The sequence below is a fragment of the Corvus moneduloides genome, chromosome 4 (assembly GCF_009650955.1).
Source record: "Corvus moneduloides isolate bCorMon1 chromosome 4, bCorMon1.pri, whole genome shotgun sequence".
NCBI classification, from domain to species: Eukaryota; Metazoa; Chordata; class Aves; order Passeriformes; family Corvidae; genus Corvus; species Corvus moneduloides.
The window spans coordinates 41,874,491-41,895,773 of record NC_045479.1 but is presented as its reverse complement, the minus strand read 5'-3'; the positions used below and the strand labels follow the sequence as shown (position 1 = coordinate 41,895,773).

At 42.7% G+C, this 21,283-nt stretch overlaps 1 protein-coding gene across 4 annotated transcripts in view; it reads right to left on the bottom strand.

Moving 5' to 3' along the window:
• Positions 1–9,028: 9,028 nt before the first annotated feature.
• Positions 9,029–21,283, bottom strand: part of AVPR1A (arginine vasopressin receptor 1A) — a 35,537-nt gene continuing 23,282 nt past the window's right edge. The window contains exons 1-2 of one of the 4 annotated variants that reach the window (XM_032107079.1): positions 14,000–15,129; positions 9,029–12,278 (exon numbers count right to left, since the gene is read on the bottom strand). In XM_032107079.1, coding sequence (XP_031962970.1) covers positions 11,995–12,278; positions 14,000–15,008 — 1,293 coding nt within the window. In that variant the 5' untranslated portion in view covers positions 15,009–15,129 and the 3' untranslated portion in view covers positions 9,029–11,994. Of the gene's footprint in view, positions 12,279–13,999; positions 15,130–19,128; positions 19,707–21,283 lie in introns of those variants that run through there. The other 3 variants (XR_004239758.1, XR_004239759.1, XR_004239757.1) reach the window with 3 other exon arrangements.

Here is a 21,283-nt window from a genome sequence, read left to right as displayed (position 1 = left end):
AGTCATACCATATGCATTAGCAAGCACTTGATGATTTCTCAGACTTGGCCCATGCACAGAGGTTATTGAGAAAAAGGAGGATGCAGGACTGCATTCACAGAAGAGTTACTGCAGCTTTGGCAAGATAATACTTCTCACTTTCTCAGAGATCAGCAGCATCCTCAGGGCAGCCCAGTACTGAAAGAAGACAGGAATAGCCTGTCAGAGTCCAATACTCCCTGACTGGCTTCTTTTAGATATTCCACACATGGAAGGTGAAATTTTTAATGTCAAATGTACTTATTTAAAGATAATTGATGTTATGAGGGATTTCTGATTTAGCAGAGTAATAGAAAATATGGTGAATTCACAACACTGCTGTAAGTTAGACTTAGCAAAATACATATAGCAATTGCAGTAAACAGTTTAATTGTGTGGCTCCCATTATCCATCTCTTTAATATACTCATTGTCATGATGCTGTGCATCCCCAGTTTTTGGAAAGGAACTTACGGCCTGAAGGCAGCTCAAGCCTGTTCTCTTCACAACACTTTTGCTAGTTGTCTAATTTTTATACTCCGTGTCAGGCTGAACGACACAATCACTCCCCCATGCTCTTCTGGCTAACTCAGGGAGACATTTACATTCTTTTAATGAATTCAGTGAGAAACATTTGCACTACCAGTTGAGCCACTCAACTGCTTTTAGCTGTTTATGTAAAACAAAGGTCACCTTCCTTTGCCAAGGACTCCTGTTGCAAAAGTTTTCTTTGCAACAGCTGTGGTCAGTCACATCCTACATTATTCCGTGAGCTTCAAGATTACATCACCCTTGACCATTTCCTCTGAGGCTTCTTCCCTTGTAGGGATTTATTGGTCAGTCACATGGCCCAAAATTTTCCTGCCCCATCTCTTCTTCATTGCCAGATTCTTCCCTTTTCAGTAATTTTAATTCTGCAGTTGATGTAATTTAAAAGACTGCTTGCTAACATTTCCAGTTTGATTATACAACAAAGGAAGACTAAAATTTGGAGTTATGGGACCAAAATGGTTCCAGCTTTCAGCAAAATTAGAACATATATAGCCAAAATCAAAATTTGGCTTGTGTCTCAGCTGGATTGAACTAAATTTGACACAGAACAGCTGCAGGTTACTGGAAAGGCTGATGACAATGTGTCTTTGTTATTTCCGAAGTCTTAAATGGTTTTAATCCTATTTTTACATAAGATTGGGTACGGTGCATCTGTTGCTGTTTTGACATTAGTTATGCTTTCATTACCTTTAATATTCAGTAGGCCAGCACAAAACTCAGATACTGTTCAAAAGTCTCCTACACTTTATTTCAAATATTTCAGATTTCAGGTAGCAAACTCAGTGGGATATGGTGTCCAGCCCCTTGAAGTGACACCTGTCAACTTGCTACACCTTCACATGTGACCTATGCCCAGAGAGAGATCCTCCTGAAAGCAGAATTGCTACATCACTGAGTGCTCTGTTCTGCTTTTTTCTCCTGCATCTCCACAAGGCCAATCTGTAGTAAATTACTATGATGCTAATTGACTGTGAGGTCTTGTGGAAGGGAAAGGTGATTTCAATTTGCAAAATCTCTACACTGATTTTTACTCATTCACATGTTTTCACACGTATGCTCAGCAGCACTAAGATGTATGTCAGGGCTTGCTGTGAAGATTTGATGCCGGTTTGCCTTCATGTCCTTCGGAAGTGGGTGTTGTTTGAGATCTTTCACATTAGTATGTCAACTGAGCCATCATAATTCTTGCTTTACTCATCTGGTTATTTTATGGCTCCAGTCCTGTTCTTCATCTTCTTGTCACCTTATCTTTAGGTCAGTCTGTTCCTCCTCTTGCTTTGAGTGAAGTCACACACATAGAGTATTAATCTGACCTGTCCTTCTAAACTTTGTTCTGCTGTTTCATTCTCAACTTTCACACAAATATTTCAATCATAACTAACTCATATAAATCTTCATATTTCTGTTACAAATCTCTACAAATTGCACTAATGCTGCCATGTCCTGTCTGGGACTGTGGTGAGCTGCCAGTTGCAGCGTGTCACCTCATCACCTCATGCCAATGTGACCTGGTAGATCCTGGCTGGTAGAGGGACTATGCAATACAGCTCTGCATGGCCATAAATTTCACTCCAAAAGCGACATCCTCAGCAAACTTCCAGACAGTCATCAGTAGGAAGCAAGGAGAATTTCCATGGTCCTTGAATGTCTCCTGTAATCTCTTTTCTTTAATCCCCAATTGATTTAATACAGAAGATTGTGTGAGATTGGTTTAGTTAGGGGATTGAACCCCCCACTAAACATAAGGTAAACAAAATGTCTTATAAGATCCCACCTGGATTCAGATGGATGAGAAAAGCACTGAATTCAGTGATTAATTCCCAGCTGCAGCTGAGCAAAGACTCATAAAAATGAATCATGTTGAAGCCAGTAAGTGAAATGCTGCATTTGGACAAACACATGAACTCATTCAGCTCTTAGGCCAGGCATGGCTAAAAGAATAAATACAACAAAAAGTAACATAGCAAATAGCATTCTTTAAAAGATTCTTTAAAGCAACTTTAAAAGATTGCCCTGAGGCAGTCAAATTGGAAATGAAGAAGTCCCTAAAGGGAAGACTGCTCTTTGTACCAATGACACAGTTTTATCATGAGTGTCAGGGTTCAGTGCGTAAGAATCAATTTTCCTGCTGTCATCCCTGTAGCTACACAAGAGACTGGCCTACTGGTTATATATTTACCTACTGCATCGCTTCAGATGACACTCATTCAAGCCCAGCTCCAAGAACAACTGAAAATTACACATATCACATCCCTATAATTCTTTGTCAGGTTGTCAAAACTGGAGTTTTACTTTTGCTTGAGAGTGCACACCACAAAGGAAAGATAATTTTGTCCTTGAAGTGCCAGCATTTTATAAAAAATAAACTTACCAACCTCTGGGGAAAAACATTTTGAACAGAGAGCTAGAGCTGCCTCTGCAGATACAGCCTGCTGTGGGCAGAAATTGTGTGCTGGCCTTCTCTAGTCCTTGGGGTCATACAGAAGTGTCACAGCTAGTGTTATAGAAATAACACATTTCTTCTCCCACTTTCTTTACACATTCCTTCTGCCACTATTAAAGTGACAGAATTGCAGCCATTTCCTTTTGTGACAGAGTGTGATTTCTTATCCCATTGCTGCTGTGGCCTCATTATACATAACAGGGCTGCCTGTCTTGTGAGCAAGCGTCCTTCTTTGTACAAATGCTTTCACTGAAAAGTGCTGAAATTAAGAAATGAGTCCTTTCTGACGGCAAACATAGTTACACAAAAGATCAAAGGTAAATTAACTGAAGGTGTGTTTGCATGGCTTAATTCTTGAAGTCAATATCTCCAATATGCATATTATTCTGTAATTTACGGGCCAGATAAGCATAATAATCATATGCTTGGAAAATATTTCTGTAGTATGGAAGTATTCTGTTTTGCTTTGTACATGATTGCAAGACAGAAAAGAACTTCAAGTTAAGAAGATTAATAAAAAGACTAAGAAAGAACAGTTTCAAATGCTCTTCATTTCAAATTAATTAAATTTTGAAAACTGAGTACCCTCTTTCTGTCATGTAATACCTATAAATCACAGAGTCTCACGAAAGTGCATTTTAAAATATTTATGCTTTAATAACTGATTAATGCAAATGTCTGGCATGTGTTGTGAGTGTTTCTGCTAATTAGTAATATGTTGGCTTGCTCTGGCTTTTTCACTGAAATGAAAGCTTGAGGATTTGGATCTTTATTTCCCAACTCCTGCTAACAAGCTCACAGAGAAGAATCTCAGCTACTACATGTGCTCCTCACTCCTCAAACAAACAAAAAAACCAAACAAAACAGAAAAAAACCTATTTAGTTCTCATCTCATCTACAAGACATTTTTATAGACCTATCTCTCTATGATCTGGCTTTTCATTGTTGAAGAGGTTCAGCCCCTATTTTTGGAGATGTTCCCATCCCAGCTAGCAGCATGTGGAAAAGGATTTTAACCACTTGTCTCCTGAAAGAGACCCTGTTTATCTCCAGCCTCCCATAGAGGCAAGGGCAAGTGAGTACCCACATTGCTGGTCTGGAAGACCTCATTGAGGGTACTCCAACGTACTCCCAGGGTGGGAGTAAGTTGTTTCCCAGTTCTTGAGCCTGGCTGGTTCATCAGAGCTTGCTAACCTGAGGCAGGAGTTCCAGGAGTGTGAGTTCTCTGCCCTGCTGCCAGCCCAGCAGCAGTGCAGGTAACCCTGCCTGTATCCTCCTCCTGGGTTCATGAAGAAGGACACAGGTGCAAGTGTCCATTGAGTTTCTTCACTCCCTTGTGTCCTTGCCTTCAGCAGGATTTAAAAACTCTAATGGAAAGATACACACAGGAACTCAGTCATGTTGGTACATGCAGAGTTACTCTGGCCAAACCCAGTGGGAGCTGAGGTGGTTTCTGGGGTGTCTGGTTCATGCTCTCTGTGTTCCCTACGCTCAAGGAAAACCTGGCCAAACCAGGCCAAAAGGTACAGGACTTTGAGGCACTTAGAATTAGTTTCTTTTTTATTGCATGAACCTGACATCTCTGGTGGGAAAAGGACCTTTTTCATCAAAGAGGTCAAATCTGGGGTTTTTCCACTAAGCCATTACATTGTTTTAACTTTCCATTTAAGGAAATATGACCAGCATCACTGTGTCATTTTTTGTGATCATGCTGAAAACAGTCATTGATGACATCCAGTGCAAATAATTTTACACTGATTATATTCTCAAAGTTTTTGTAATTGAGTAGTTTCTCAGGGAAAACAGGACTTGCAGTATGTGGCAGACATATCTGACATGCCACTCTCCTTTTCCTTATTATTCCTTTTTACTCCACACAGTATTACCAAGAATTTTAGGTATTATCCTGACTTTTTTCCTCCCTCATCCTAACTCTTTGCTTAATACGATATATCTTTCTATGTCGTTCATTGACCTTAATATTGTATTATCTGAGTATCTTGAGAGTTCTGCCTAATTAGGGATTTTCTCACAAATCTACCTTTAAGGACAAAGGAGATGGAAAGGTTCAGCATGCACAGATGGGACACACAGAGAGATTAGATGCAGAGATTTTTCCCTCTTTGTAAGGTCAGAAGTATCATCCAGGTGTGAGGAGGTAAATTGATCTCTAGGCTCATTTTGGTTTTGGCCTTTCTTGTGACATGACTAACAAAGACACCCAGCTGGCAGAACCTCAGCAATATGAGCCCCCTTGGTTCGCAACAGCATCATCAACTCCATCCAAATCAATATGATGCTATTAAATGGTGATATTTTGTAGTTGCCCTTAAAGAAAGTAAAATCCTGAACTAGTAATGTGGAGGTGTCTACTGAGATCTTTCAGTAAAACCTATAGTACTTGCAGACTGCTATCTGCAGCACATGTGCAGCAACTTGAGCTAGCTGACTACCTGCCATTAAAAACAATTAATAAATTGTTTTCTGGTATATATATATCAATGGAGATAAAGGCAGTGTTCTTGGTATCCTCTATATGATGACTCCCTGGTCTCCAGAAACTAGTTTTGTATTGGCCACAAAAATAATCGCTCTTGCTCAGATGGACACACATGCACTGTAGGTACATCCATGCAGATGAATTCCACCTCTGTGTCCTCCAGCTTAAAATGCAATTATTGAGGCACTTGGGTCATAAATTTGGGTCATAAATTTGTGAGACAGAAGAGCAAGTGCTAATGATATATCTTAAGTTGAAAGAGAGAGTCAAGATGGGATTATTCATGGTGCTTTGGATCATCTCATCTCAGTACAGCTTATTTAAATGATAGCTTTTCAAGGGAATTGTCATAATAAAGAAACATAACCAACCCCCAAACAATGAAACAACACAAAACCAGAACACTCTCCTCATTTTCCATATTCAATTCAATTTAATAACATGTTACTGACAGATAAGCTCCAAACCTCTCTCTTTAATAATGAACATTTGTATATCATAGTTTAGGATTATTGATCATCTGCTTCATGGTGTACTAGGTTATCAGAGGTATGTAACTAAAACCCTGCTCTTTCCTGTTGAAAAAGACAAGTGCAATTTGGTTTGAGAAATGAGATTATATACAGTCACACAAATGTATCTTTTGCTTTTGTTTATTATTTACTGCATATAATTCCTTGTTGCCCTGACTGCCCTCACAGTGTTTGAATTATTGGAGATGATGGGACCACATAATGAATGAAACCCACATGAATGCCAAAGTGTCTTACTGAACTCAATCGTCAGCTCTATGGCCCTACGTGCAACACTTGGAGGCTGCTCCTTTGCTCCAATGGAAACCCTGAAATGTCTCACATTTAGAAAATATTATGGTGGCTATTTAATAATGTTTGCTTCTTCTCTGGAAGAGGACTATTCAGTTTAATTGTGTAGCAAATTAGTCCAATGATTTGATTTCCTTTTTTTTCCGGATTAAATAAAGAGAGTTGTTATCTGTGGTTTCCTCTGAGGTGACTGACACCTACAGTATTCCAGAGGGTGCATTTGTCTGTGCCTACCCCAGTTTGCAGATTTCTTACTCTGCAAAGCTCTGCCTGCTTTACAGTGAGCCAGGACAGAGCATTTGCTATCCTATTTTTTGGGTTTGCTACACTATTTTGTACAGTTATTACTCTTATTTAGAAAAACATTTGAGCAGCACCTAAGCAAGTTTCTCCTTTTGATAATAATGCCTACAAACTTACACGCCCTCCTAATCCTCTGGGTTCTTCATCTACTGCTTCTCACTTCCACATAATCTTCAACCAAGAGCTTTCTAAAATACTAGAAGGTTGTTGCCTTTTAGCTTGAAGATTTAGTCAACTATTATGATATTTACCCTGACTATCACATTCTTTCCAAGAAGGGGAATGATATTTACACTCCTTCGTTTCTCCTCCCTGAAAACTCTGTGTCTGTTCATATTTCCCACAGGACACATTTGTTTTGGGGTGGCCAAGGCCCTACAAGTCACATGTTGAATTCTTAACTTGGAGAGACCTTTGTTCTTTTTTTAGACATAGCCTTGTAGTCATCTCAGCAGAGATAGTTAGTAGATCTGTAAGGAGCTTCATGTGGTTACAGTTCCAGGAGACAAGGGGCTCCTTTTCTAAATACATAAAACACATCTGAAAATTGCAAAATGGAAAGTATTTTGACACTTTCAAAAAACTTTTGAGATCAGATGTTTTATTTGCTCTCTGAGTCACCAGTTCATCTCTCTCCGTATATTCACTGTGGGTTTTTTTATTTGATAAGATCCACATTCCTCCCTTCAAAAGGAATTTTAAATTAATGTGCTTTAATGACAACCCTGTCTGCTGCTGCTGCCCCTGTGGTGCCTGTCCCCATTCTTGCTGCCATCATTACCAGGGTCAGGAGAGACTATGGCAGGGGCAATCACAGCAGTAACAGTGGAAGAGGCTGGGGCAGTCACTGCCAGTCTCTGGTTACCTCTTCCACATCTCTCAGAATGGGCTTTATGCCCTGGAGAGCCAATGCATTTTGTGCCTCCTCCTCCATCCACCCCCCTGGAAAAATGAATGTTGGAAATGGGAAGAATATTGGGATTGTGTGAAAGATTCTTCCCTTATTGGAAGAAAGTTCACCCACATCCAACATCTTGGTCCACCTAGAACTAGAGAGACTTGCCAGTCTTCTCACCATAGAGCTGAAGAGAGAGCTTTGCAGTCCTGATGATGCCTCACAGCCTTGCTGTTCAGAAATTAAGGAACCCAATGGACTGTATCAAGAATTCAGCTGAAAGTGTCCTTATGGAGAACCAAGGCTAATTTGCATGTAAACTGTTACTCTAAGCAAGTTTATACTAAGGCATGGCAAATTACTGGGCAGTTGTACTAAAACAGTGATACAGTGTCACTTAACACCGAACTGGATCCAGGGCTTTCTGCAGGACAGTCCCTGGGACAGGCAGACTGTGCTGGCTGGCTCTAACGAAGCTCAGCAGGGACTAGTTGTGATTGTTGTTTGCTTGCTTTTTGCATAGCTGCACAAACCATTCTGCATGACTTACTTGTGGCAGTCCCCTGCCTTTTTAAAGATTAGCTGGACCTACTCTTGTGAGAGGGACTGTTACCTCAACCAGTCAGGACTGCTCGCTGTGGAGCAGCTGTGATCAAGTCCTGGACCTTGAAACTTGTCCATTAATTTATCCTGTAATTCCTTTACCCAAGTAGCAAGTGATACATTTTCCAGTCAAGCCCATTCCTAAAGAAAAATATAGAAAATTAGCTTGTAGGAGTAACTACAGCTCCAACTAATGTTTAGCATAAAAATTCCTCTCCGCCTCCCCAGTCTTTCATGCACAGAAGGGACTGTACAACTGAAACTTGTGTAGACCCTTTTTTAGAAGAGAACACTGTATTTAATTAGTCCTTTTTGTAGGTGGGGAGCTCAGTCTGGGAGAACCCTGTAAGTTTTTTATGCAACAAGTAACTGTATTTCAGCAGTACCTCTACTGTAAGATCTGTGTTCACTTCCCAAAGCTGGGTCACCAGTATCTGCCCTAAGACAACATCCAGCTCTGCTGAGTCTTTCCTTCTTCTACCCAGGTTTCCATACACATGACTTGGAAAAGAGTCATGGAAAAGTCATGCACTTTAGCAAGGTCCTTCAATCGGGACAATTTGGAACGGGCTATAGGATTTTCTGCAGACAAAACCTTTGTCTTTGAAGAATTTGTGTCTTCTTGTAGATTTTGGTCTTGATGTGGTGATATAGGGGAAAAAAAAACCCCAACCTTTTTTTTTCTGTTTTTTTCCTGAGCCAACAATATGTTTGCCTACAAATTTAAGAAGAAATTAATGAAAAGAAGCTTTTTGGCAACTTATGGTTCTTTTGCAAATGAACAAAATCCTTTCCATCTTCTGTACCATCTCCACTTTTGCCATGGAATTGAATTTAAAATGCTTGCATTCTAGTAACATTGGTACAAACAACAGACTACAGACTCATCCATTCAATCATGTTTTACATTAGAAGATAAATATTTAAAACAAAAATATCAAAATAACCCCTCTAGAACACAAATAATTGCTAAGTTACATGTTTTAACAATGCTAGCAGCATATAGTGGAAAGCTGACTGCATGTTCCTTCTTTGCTTTTGTCCTTCATGCACTACATATAATAGAAAAACATTTTAGTTTTGTTCACTCCCTAAAGCTTTTCATGGAAACAACTTATTAAAATTAATGAAGACATTTTGAATTTTGTAAAATATATTTAGTATTACCAAATACATTTCTGGCCCTCCAAAATCTAGATAAGCAAAAAACTCAAAATGCTTCTGATCAAACAAATGTTTATTAGAGCATGTTTCCATGTTTAAAACTTGCAGTGGTTTCATAATTTTTTGTTTCCTTCTGTTTCCATTAGAGCACCCTCATGATAATCCAAAGCAGCTTTAAAAAAAAAATCTCCACAGATGAACAATTAAAAATACTGGCTGTACCTTCCAACATTACAATTATGTGAAAAATTGTACAAAATATGTCTGGAAACCAAATATTGATAAATTGTGTTGTCAGTTTAATTATAGAAACTATAGAACCCTCTCAGGGCAAATTCATGCTGGTAAGTCCCAAGTGTAAGGCTAGATTTTGTAACATATTTGAAAAAACCTCTTGAATTTATACTTTGGGTCTGCTCACTTTAATACATATATTGGTCATTTCCCAGCTCATTTTTATTCTCAACATTATTCTACACATGTTTTTTCATTATCTTTTCTGTTTGAATGTAAAGTGTAATAGAAAAATAATTCAATTATGCAAACATGAAAATTCTGTTAGTACAGCTAATTGCTTTTCAATACAGATTTCATGTACAAAGAAAGTTGTAGCACAAACAGAAAACTTGGCAAAGTATAGTGTACTTAATTTGAAACACTTGCAATTTCAGTAACTGTGAATTATCTACTTGCAAAATATACACAGTACATATAATGTGCACAAACACACACACACCACTGCATGCATTTTTTGGACTAAAATATAACTTCAGGTTCGCAAACCTTCGTCCAAGAGCTGGTGAGAGCTGTAGCCATACTTTTATATTAAAGGTTATCAAAAAGATAGTCTGTTAAATATAAGCCATTCCACCATGCTATCCTCTGGGTTCTAGTGCTTTGAGCAACAGCAAACATGAGGAAAGATGAGAGAAGAGCAAAGATTTTTTTTAGTGACAAAAACCCCCCAATTAAAAAGAAATTATTTTAAGTATAATATTCCATATTCTTTGCCCAAAATAGTCAATGGGGAGCTTCTGGAGTGGTTTAATATGATCTTATTCTCCATCTAATTCTATTAATTTCTGCTACCATTATTGGGGCAGGCATGGGCATCATACTCAGTGAAAGCCTCATGCAATCTCCTCAAGCAATTAGAAAAGCAATCTTGTTTGTTAGGTTTTGGTGGGAAACAAAGAAACCTGCTTGTGAGCTTCCTCCTTGCAGGCACGTTATGCAGCCATGCTCGTGTCCCACTGCTCCAGCAGACAGTTGGGGTTGTGTCAGCACTCCTGCAGGGGGCCAGGGGAACACCTGTATTTCAGGATCTGGCAAGCTCAGGATAACAGAGTAGACAGGGAGCTGTACTTCTCAAAGAGATTCTCAAGACTTAAAACTCAGCAAAACTTACTCAAGGAGCTTTAAAACCCAACCTCAAAATAAGAGATGGGCAGCAAGGAAAGATGTGATAGGATTATTTACCATATAAACAAACTACAGTCAACTCAGCATGCATTGTATTGAAAACAAACACACCTTGAATGCTTTGTAACTAGCAAATATGTTGTGATGAATTTTTATTGCAGTTTACTGACAATTTTTAGGACTATATTGGCGTGAGCTGGCAATAAAACTAATAATAAAAAAAAGACGCACCAACAATAGTTTTTATATGTTCCCAGAAGACTTGTAAGTTTGATTCTCAGATCTGTGTCTTGAAATATACTGGTTCTACAGCTCTTACCAAATGACTACACTCTCCTGAACTCATGAGGCTATTTGCTTGACAACCAAGCAATGTGGCTTAATCCTAGACGTCTTAGTAAATCAAAAAAGAAAACATGGAATTCCTGCCCATAAAACAAGTGGTTCTGGTATTCATTGTGAGTTTTCTTGGTGCTCAGCTAGTCACGGTATATCATACTTATCAATATATTTTTAAAATTAGTTTAAAAAATGAAGGTAGGTGAAACAACACACACACACACAAATATGCTGTATAACTTCCATCAACTTGAAGGGAATGAAGGGAAGAGGAAATGTCACCCTAAAAATGAAACCCCACAATACACATATAGACATTGATGTCACTAAAAGATTTGCCTTCACAGGGGCTGTTAAATTTCAGTGTCTGAGAACTACTAGACCTTTACAAGATGGAGTAGCACAAACAACTGAATTCCAACAACTCAGAGTCTATATAACCACATTCCTTATCTGGAGAGGCAAGATTTTTCCCTACTCCTTTCTTTTTATGTTTAAGACTAAACTGTAGTCTTACTCACATTGTCTTCTTTCCCCATGACTTCATCAGACAATCACGAGAAGTTTTAGGCATTAACACTAGAGAGTGGAGTTACCCCAACACATGACAACTCCATTATTTTTACAGTTTTAAACAGCAAGCAAACAATGCACTTAGTATTTTAGAAACAGACAAAAATTTAAAATATATTCTATTTAAAAAAATAATTGCTTTATTGTTGCCACACTATCCTGATCAGTTGCCCAAGTCCTAAATAACTTTCAGAAAATAATTTACATGCTGCAGCATAACTTATCTAGCAAGGTGGCACTTTTGTCTCATGACCATCTTAGTCATTCCTTGGTACCATGATACCTTGGACTGGCATAAAATACCATACTATAACCTTCCCAAACACTGTGATGGGACTGCAAGCCCTGCCTGCCCTATCTCATGTCGGAATGGGGATGAAGCTGGTTGCTTTGGAGTGGGACATCTCTCTCCAGGTGTTTAAGCTGTGGGATGGGCTTCTGTTGTTGGTGAAAGAAGTCTGTCGCCTGCTATTGCTGTTTGAATCTTCTTTACTCAGCGTTTGCTTTATTTGTTGGCAGCAAGGGAAGCTCTGTATGCAGTCTTGGAGGAGGTGCCCACTGAAGAACATGTAGATCCACGGGTTACAGCAACTGTTCAGGCTGGCCAGCAGAGCCGTAACAGTAGTCGCAGTGTTTTCAGAATCTGGGGAGTGGGAGAGAAAGCTGTTTAATCATCAAAAGAACATTTGCACCATTCAGTCAATTGCTTCATTAACCATTGGATTTATTTTCCTGAATATTCTAGTTCTAAAAGTTGAGCTGCAGCATTTGAAATGAATAATGAGAACATAATCAGTAAAGGTCTTATTTATGTAAGGCTGCCATTGAAGTCAATGGGACTTTCTCTGAACAGACTTCAAAAAGCTGTGACAGAATAAGTTATGGGGTAATCCATCCAAAATAATGATTTAGTCACATTTCCACTGATGTGTATCCATGTGTTAATAAGCTCCTGCTTTAAATACTGAAAAGTTTTTATCCAGACCCTGGGAGACAATGGCAAAATTCCCACTGCTTTCAATAACACTGAATTTTGCTGTATATATCTACAAGCTGAAAAGTATTGAATGCTCAATTAACTACTGGATGGTCCATCAAGTCTGAGTTTCGGAGGTTGAACAAATTTTACTTAAGGGAAAAACGGGAATTAACACTATGGCATGAAAACACTATGTTGTTCTACCTTCAATAACTAGTTAATAGATCAAATACTCTAAATATGTATTTAGTCTAATCAATTATTAGTGATTTTTCTTTGTAAATATTGATTCTTCAAAGAAGTATAATTAGTGTTATGCATTTCCACAGATTTAAAGAATCTCTTCAAACAAACCTATCAAACACCCAACTGTTCACTTAGATTTAATTTCCTTTGAAGTAAAAAAAAAATCTATTTGTTTACTGCAAGTCTTTATTTCTTTCTAGAGACCTGCATTATAGGCTTGACTTTAGTCCCATATTAGAGGCAATCAGCACTCTCACTACAGTAAGTGATAATTTGGAGATTTTTAAAAAATCAAGAAATTTTGGATTCCAACATCTTGATTTGCTGCTCTCTCATTATGAGGAAACAGAATATATGTTACTATGCTGCCTGTTTTTATCTATGTGATTAAACTCACCAATTTTTTTCAGCCATATCTGACAGCAGGACAGATATCTCCAAAATCTAAATTGCCACTGATTCATGAAAACCGGTGACTTGACTAAAGGAGCTACTCAGAGGTGGCTGCCTTGCTGAGAGGAAGGGTTCAGGGCGTGCTCAACCCTATCATTAGACAACAGATACAGGAACGAAGAAGTAATAAGTTCTCTGCTCATGTAACTGCTCCGACATGTACGTGTGTATGCTTCACAACAATACTAAACATTTCTGAAAGTTTTCTTATCGGCAGCTTCAAACGGACGAAAATGTTGCTGGTTCAAATTACGGCAGCAAAAATTCCGGTTTCCATCTACTCGTTTTGCTCGGGATGAGAAGGCTGCGGCTGCTGCTTCTCTCCGGAGGCGCAGCTGCCCCCAGCAGCCGCTCGGGCGGCTCCCGGGACAGGCCGAGCCGAGCGCCGCGGCCGCCGCCGCTCCCGGGGCCACCAGGTCCGGGACCGCGAGCGGCGCCGGCGGGGCGGCCCCGAGGGCGGCGGCGGCCCAGGGCTGTCTCTCCTCCCCGTGCAAGGCCGCTCACCGCTATTACCCGGCGGGAGAGGGACCCGTCCGGGGCCGGGAGGGCGCGCCTCGGTCCCTTCTCCGCTTCCGCGCCCCGTCTCCCCCACGGTCAGCTCAGGGCTGGGCAGCGCCCCGGGACAGCCGGCTGCGCCCCCGACGCGTGCGGGGCGGCCGCTGGGGACAAGCGGCGGCGTCACCTACCGACCCAGGGGAAGCGCTGGTCCCAGACGGACCACATCTGGATGGTGAAGAAGGGCGCCCAGCAAACGACGTACACCGAGACGATGACGAAGGTCATCTTGACGGTGCGGATCTTGGCGCGGGAGATGGTTTTGACGTTGCTGACACAGGGGGCGAGCAGCAGCCCCCGTCGCGGGCTACCACCACCACCTGCCCGCCGCCCGCCACCCGCTGCTGCCGCCTCCCCCGGGCGAGTCTTGCCCCGGGCGTTGCGCCAGATGTGGTAGCAGATGAAGCCGTAGCAGATGATGAGGATGAGGACAGGCGCGATGAAGATGCCGCCGGTGATCCAAGTGATGTAGGCGCGGGGCCCCCAGGGCATGATGAAATGCGCCCAGCAGTCGTAGACCTGCGAGCCGCGCTCCACTTCGCTGAGGGAGAAGATGAAGTACTGCGGGGTGCTGAGCAGCAGGCTGAGCGCCCAGGCCGCCGCGATCATCCCGTACGAGCGCTTGGTGGGCTGCTGCAGCGTCTTCAGCGGATGGCAGACGGCGATGTAGCGGTCAGCGGTCATGGCCACCAGCATGTACGCCGAGGCGAACATGCCGAAGACCTGCAGGTGCTTGACGACGCGGCAGAGCCCGTCGGGGCCGTGGAAGCGGTGTGTCACCTCCCAGCAGAGCTGGGGCAGCACCTGGAAGAAGGCCACCACCAGGTCGGCCAGGCTGAGGTGGCGGATGAAGAGGTGCATACGGGACGCCTTGCGCGGCGTGCGCCGCAGGGCCAGCAGCACGCTGCCGTTCCCCACCACCGCCACCGCGAAGGTGACGGCCAGCACCGCGATCTCCAGCTTCGCCAGCTCCTCGTCCCGCCCGAAAGGGTCCCAGCCTCCCAGGCTGCCGTTCGGCGACCCCGACCACGCCTCGGGACTGGGGCTGCTGCCGCCGCCGGGCTCCGCCGCCCGCCACCGGCTGCCGTTCCCGGGCGAGGGCAAAGCCCGGGGGGAGCCGGCGCCGCCGGCGAGGCGCATGGAGGGGGCTGCGCGGTGGGGCCCGGCCCGACCCTGGCACGTCCGCTCGCCCGCCGCCTTCCCGCTCCGGTGGCCCGGAACGCCGGGCCAGGTGCCTTTATCCCCCGGCCTCAGGAGGCGAGGCGAGGCGAGGGGGAGCTCCCGCGCCAGTGGCTGCCCAGCGCCTGACGCCAGCCCCCTCCTTCCCTCGGCAGCCGCCGCCGCCCGCTCGCCCCGCTACGGGACCGGGGCCGCTCCGCCCAGACAGCGCTGCGCCGGGGGGAGCGGGGACCGACACCCCTCCCGGCCCCGCGGAGTCCCGCGGGGTGAGGCAGCGGGAAGCGCTGCTCGGGGCGGAACGGTGCTCCCGGAGAGCTCCCTCACGGTCAGGTAAAGCAGCGCTTATAACTGAGAATAAAATTGCCGTAATCACGCAGAGCAAATGCAGGTCTGTCAGCATCAGCCTGCAAACCCCGATCTGGCTTCTAGCCAAGGCAAAGTGACTCGTCGGTAAGAGGTGCCGGTTTGGTCCTGAGAGATCCCGTCTGGGCCTTTGGCATTTCACTGTCGTCCTGGGATCAGCCCCGGCAAAGTAAATTATTAGAAAAAGTAGTGCAGAGTTTGAAAACAACATAATGTTTCTGAAGGTTCCAGGACTTCATCTCGGACAATAAATGTCATCCAGGCCTTAGCAAAGGTCTAAACGACACGTTTCTGCAAGTACAAGCAAAATCTCCACATTTACTGGAGTTTCTGGCAGTGGGTCATTAAAATTCTGGTTTTAAACATAGTTTAGCTGAAGAGTTTTCCTGCTCTTGGTAGAGTGAATGAACGTGGTAAAACTTTTGATCCCATTGCCATGAGTGTGGATTATATCCTGATTTCACTGGAACCTGAATTTCACTCTTCATTTAGAAACTCCTTCCTTCAGCCACAAAAAAGTGCATAAGATCACAACAAAGAAATACTGTGTTAGATACCAGCCTTACTTTGTTTTTAATAAAACTCCCTAGGTCTCCTCATGGGTGATTACAGTTAAATTCAGTTACAAAAATATGTGGTTTTACAGGGAGAAGAAAAAATTGGGAAGAATGAAAGATTAAACTTATTTGATTAAAAAGATATTTCCAAAAATTTTGGCTCCAGAAGTGTTTTAAAGTTTAAAATACAAGATGATAGGCTTCTGAACATGTTAGCATTGTGCAAGGCTTTATCCCAGGCTTTTTGCCAGTTTCTGGGCTTGTTAGTCTCCGAGAGGGTATGTGCACCCACCCCAGTCTGTCACTACCCTTCCTTTGACTGGGGATCGGTGGCAGGAGTTTAGGAGGACACCTGATCTTACAGTGGAAATAGTTGTCATGAGCTTTCCATCTAAAAGCTCCAAACCCTCCCAAAACCTGGATATACAGACAATAAATGTGGCTATCCTAAGTTCCTAGAAAACTTATTTCTTTAAATATGCCTTTGGTTCAAAACCTGATTTTTACGAACAGTCCAGTGCACTGTTCACAGCTTAGTGCCTATTTATTGTATTAGACCTGGGAAACTGGTGAGTGTGACTACATGTTTCAGGTCAAATAGAGAGGGGAAATTAAAGCTGCATATCACAGATATCACAACACCACTACCAAGGCTTCTTTCACATTCTTTGCCTGTCTCTCTGACACGCTTTACAGGAGTTGAACATTACATAAATGGACACTGTTACTCAGGAAACTCTGCTAACAGATTTTCTGCTGTGCAAACTATGAGAGGATCATAAAGCTCTATTCACTGCCGGGTTTGTCATCCATTAACAGAAGAGATGATATTTAGGTTTGACAGAGACACAGTTTTAGCAGCCAGACAATAAGATAAACGTGGTTGTATTAGTTCAGGGTACTGAGAATTTGTCAAGCCCACATCAACTCAGAAATACTCCTTTTCCAACCCGTATTTCATTCCTCTGAATGGCATTTATAAGAATATTTCCAGAGCACTGTGCTGGAGATTTGCCTGAATGTCATTGCACAAGGCTGTACCTAGTGATTACATGCAATGATAAGCATGATACTGACAGTCATTTTTACTGTGTTTTACTCCATCAGACAGAAGCAATCTAGGGCTAGTCTTGATGTATTTTTTTGTTTCACTCCCCAATTTAGTCAATATCGATGTTTTTATAGAAAACATACCTAACGAGGCTGTTGCAAATTCCTTTGTTTCAACAAACCTAGCTAAGTAGTAGAGAGTTTTATTTATATCTAGTAGTTAAAAAATACCCTCCAGACAAATTCAGGACTCCTGAGGTTTCTATACAAGTTTAATCAGTATCTAGTCTGATCTTGTTTTCTTAATTCTAACAGTATTGGTGTTCTTCAAATTAATCAATACTTGTAAAATATCCTTCCAAGGAGAAAAATTGCCACTGAGAAGGCTGATAGAGTAAACTAACTTTTTTGCCCTGTGATTCACCTGGAGTTCAGCTTGGAGCTGAACTCTCAGTAAAGAAAATTGAGATCGCTGTTACAATAAAGCTTTATTTGTTCTCACTAGGCCCACAGCTTTCTAGAAAACTAAGAATGACAAGGGGTTTCTAGCATGTTCTCTGCTGCCATACAGGTTTCTGTAAAAGTGCTTGAAGGTTGACCAATGTTTTTCTGAATGTTGAATTCGTTGAAGACAGAATGGCTTCTGTAAGGTACTCAAAAACCCAACTGGAACATGATCCAGCGTGTTGCCAAATGCAGCTGTTTTCCGTTCATTCCTTGCTGTCATGGTGGTGACTTTACCTGCAGACTTAGCCTCTTTCTCCATGGCAAAAGAAATGCTCTGAGTAAGTCAAAGTCTCAAACAAAACCAGGGGGTCTTTCAGCATAATCTTCTTCAGGAAAACTGATGGTTTGGAATTGTAGCTACTCATAGTCAAACTGTGGTTTTCTGCCAGGTTTTGTGAAGAGTTGCTCTAGCCATTAGAGTTGCAAAAATCAATGTTAGCAAAAAAAATCAAGCTTTTAAAATAAATTCCTCATGAAGGATAAGGGTTAAAGCACTGCTAAAAAAAGAAGTCTGTTTGTTTGTAGAGAATTCAGCTGCCTTGTTAAAAAGCACATAAAACATCTACATAGATATGAACAGCTGTCTCCTGCAATCTGTCTCCAAGTTCAAAGTATCTGCAATGCTCCAGTTGACTGACACTATTTAGTAAATAAGGATGAGTTTCATAGGCCTTCCCAGAGAGCCACAAGACTTAGATGCTGCAGATCCCAACCTTTAAATTCACAGCTATGGGAAGCTATTGGAATTCAAGCATAGGAAAAAGCCCATGTGTTGAGTGAGGGACTACTAAAAGCTGGGGTCACCAGGGAGGAGAACAGACACATCACTCATTTACCATGCCTGTGAAGGAAATGTCACCTGGAGGCAGATGGGAGCACACAAACCCACGAAGCAGACTCCTGAAAAAATGCCTTGTTGGCCCTCTATTGCTCTAGCTTTTGGGCTACCAGAGCAAAACCAAGTGAAGAATTGCCCCAGACTGCCTTCAAAATAGATTACAAGTCTGAATTTAGGATTCTGAAAAGGCTGTAGTACAAGACCAAGAGATAAGTGATCCTAAGGGCAAGCTCCTACTCCGGAAAATACAAAATTAGGAAAGCATCCATAAGAGACAGAAATTCAATGTTAGCCCTCAATATTCAGTTTGCAAAAGCCCAGTTCAGTGTCTGGAAATGTCTGTAAGTGGCTGAGAAACAAAGAGCTTTAAGGTTATGCCCCAAGTTTTCCTTTGCTTGTTAACTGAAAGCATAATTAGATTCTGGTATTTGTATACACAGGAAGTCATGTCTGGCCATCCCTGTCATACTGCATTTCTTTTCGTGATGGCGTGTCGTGGTTTAAACACAGTCAGCAACTGAGCACCAACAGCTGCTTGCTCAGTCCTCCCCAGTGGGATGGGGGAGAGAATCAGAAGGGTAAAAGTGAGAAAGCACATGGGTTGCAATAAAGACATTTTTATAGGTAAAGCAAAAGCTTTATACACAAGCAAAGCAAAAGAAGAAATTCAGTCACCACCTCCCACAGGCAGGCATGTGTTCAGCCATCTCCAGGAAAGCAGGGCTCCATCATGCATAGCAGTGACATGGGAAGACAAATGCCATCACTCTGAACATCCTGCCCTTCCTCCCTCTTTCCCCAGCCTTATATGCTGAGCATGAAATCACATGGGTGGGCTATCCCTGGGGTCAGCTGGGGCCACCTGTCCCGCCTGTATCCCCACTCAACTCCTTATGCACCCCCAGTCTGCTCACTGGTGGGGTGTCCTGAGAAGCAGAAAAGACCTCAACTCTGTGTAAGCACTGCTCAGCAGTAATAAAAGCATCCCTGTTATCAACAATGTTTCCAGCATAAATCCAAAACATAGCCACATACAAGCTACTGTGGAGAAAATTAACTCTATTCCAGCCAGAATCAGCACATGGGGGTTGACTGGGGTATTCGGGTAGTACTGGAGAGGAACCTGTGCAGTTAAATGTCACCAGAAGAAGAAGAATGCTGACCTTTTCCTTTTGCCTCTTTCCTTGCATCCTTTGTTGATCTGGTTGACAGCAGTGAGGGCCTTCAGGACGAGGAGTTCAACCATTCCCCTGAAGAAATGTTAACACAGCAGCTTGTCTGGATTTCAAGGCAGTGAAGGAAATGGGCATTTGAAGGCTTGATTGGCCTTTGTGTGTTTATAGCCTTGTGGAAGGAACATAACAAAACAACATGGTGAAAGCTCCTACCTTTCCTCATTGAATCACGTTGATCAGACTTTCAACACATCCAAGGCACAATAAAAATCTGTGTGAAACAGTTTAACTAGAGCCTCAGCCAGCAGATCTCTCACTAAATCTGAAGGGTTAAAGCCATTAGAACATAAATCCATAGAATCATTCAATGTTGTCATTAGCAGAATAAGAAAAACTTAGAACTGAGTTTCCTCACATTATACCTACCTGGTGAAATTGTAATAATCTCAGACTTTCCAGACCTGAAAAAGACTTAATATCCATTTTGCAGTTCTACAAATATTGCTTCAGCATTTTTGCTTTAAGCATATAATCAGTAGTTTTACCTCTCAGTTCTCTTATTTCAGAGATGTAAAATGTTCTTTTTTCCTTGAACCAGTTTCTAAATTACTCCTATCTAGAATTTCATTCCATCTGCAACCTGCTGTGGTGGGCTGATGCTGGCTGGATGTCAGGTGTCCACCAAAGCCATTCTATCACTCCCATCCTCAGCCAGGCAACAGACAGAAAAATATAAGGAAAAGTGGTGGGTCAGGATAAGAACAGGGAGAGATCACTCACCTGTTACCATCACAGGCAACACAGACTCAACTAGAGGAAATTTAGTTTAATTTATTACCAATCAGATCACAGTAGGATAATGAGAAACAAAACCAAATCTTAAAAACACCTTCCCCCCCACCCTTCTTCTCAGGTTTAACTTCACTATAGAATTCTCTACCTCCTCCCCACCAGAGGCACAGGGGGATGGGGGAAGGGGGCTGCAGTCCATCGCGCACCTCTGCTGCTCCTTCCTCCTTGGGAGCAGGACTCCTCACACTCTTCCCCTGCTGCAGTGTGGGATCACTCCCATGGGAGACAGTTCTCCATAAGCTCCTCCAATGTGAGTCCTTCTCAGGGGCTGCAGTTCAGGAATTACTCCAGTGTAGGTCCCTTTACACAGTATGCAGTTCTTCAGGAACAGAGTGCTCCAGGATGGGTCCTCCTTGGGAGGAGTCCTGCCAGCAAACCTGCTTCAGCATGGGCTTCCTGTGGGTTCACCAGCCATTCACTGCTCTGGAGTGGGGTCTTCCACAGGCTGCAGGTGGATCTCTGCTCCATCATGGACCTCCATGGGCAGTAGTGGGACAGCCTGTCTCACCATAGCCTTCACCACAGGCTGCAGGGAAATTTCAGCTCCAGCACCTGGAGCACCTCCTTCTCCACTGACCTTGGTGTCTGCAGATTTGTTCGTCACATATTCTTATTCCCATCTCTAGCTGCTGTTCCAGTGGGGCTTTTCCCCACTTCTTAACACATTATCCCAGAGGCACTACCAACAGTTGCTGATTGGCTTGGCCTTGGCCAGCAGCAGGTCTGTTTTGGAACCACCTGGCACCGGCTCTGTGGGACACAGGGAAGCTTCTGGAAGCTTCTCACAGAGGCTGTACTTCCCATCCCCCCTTACCAAAACTTTGTCGCACAAACCCAATACACCTGCTGTTTCTATCACTGTGTTAACACCTATCTTCCTTATGCCTTTTACAA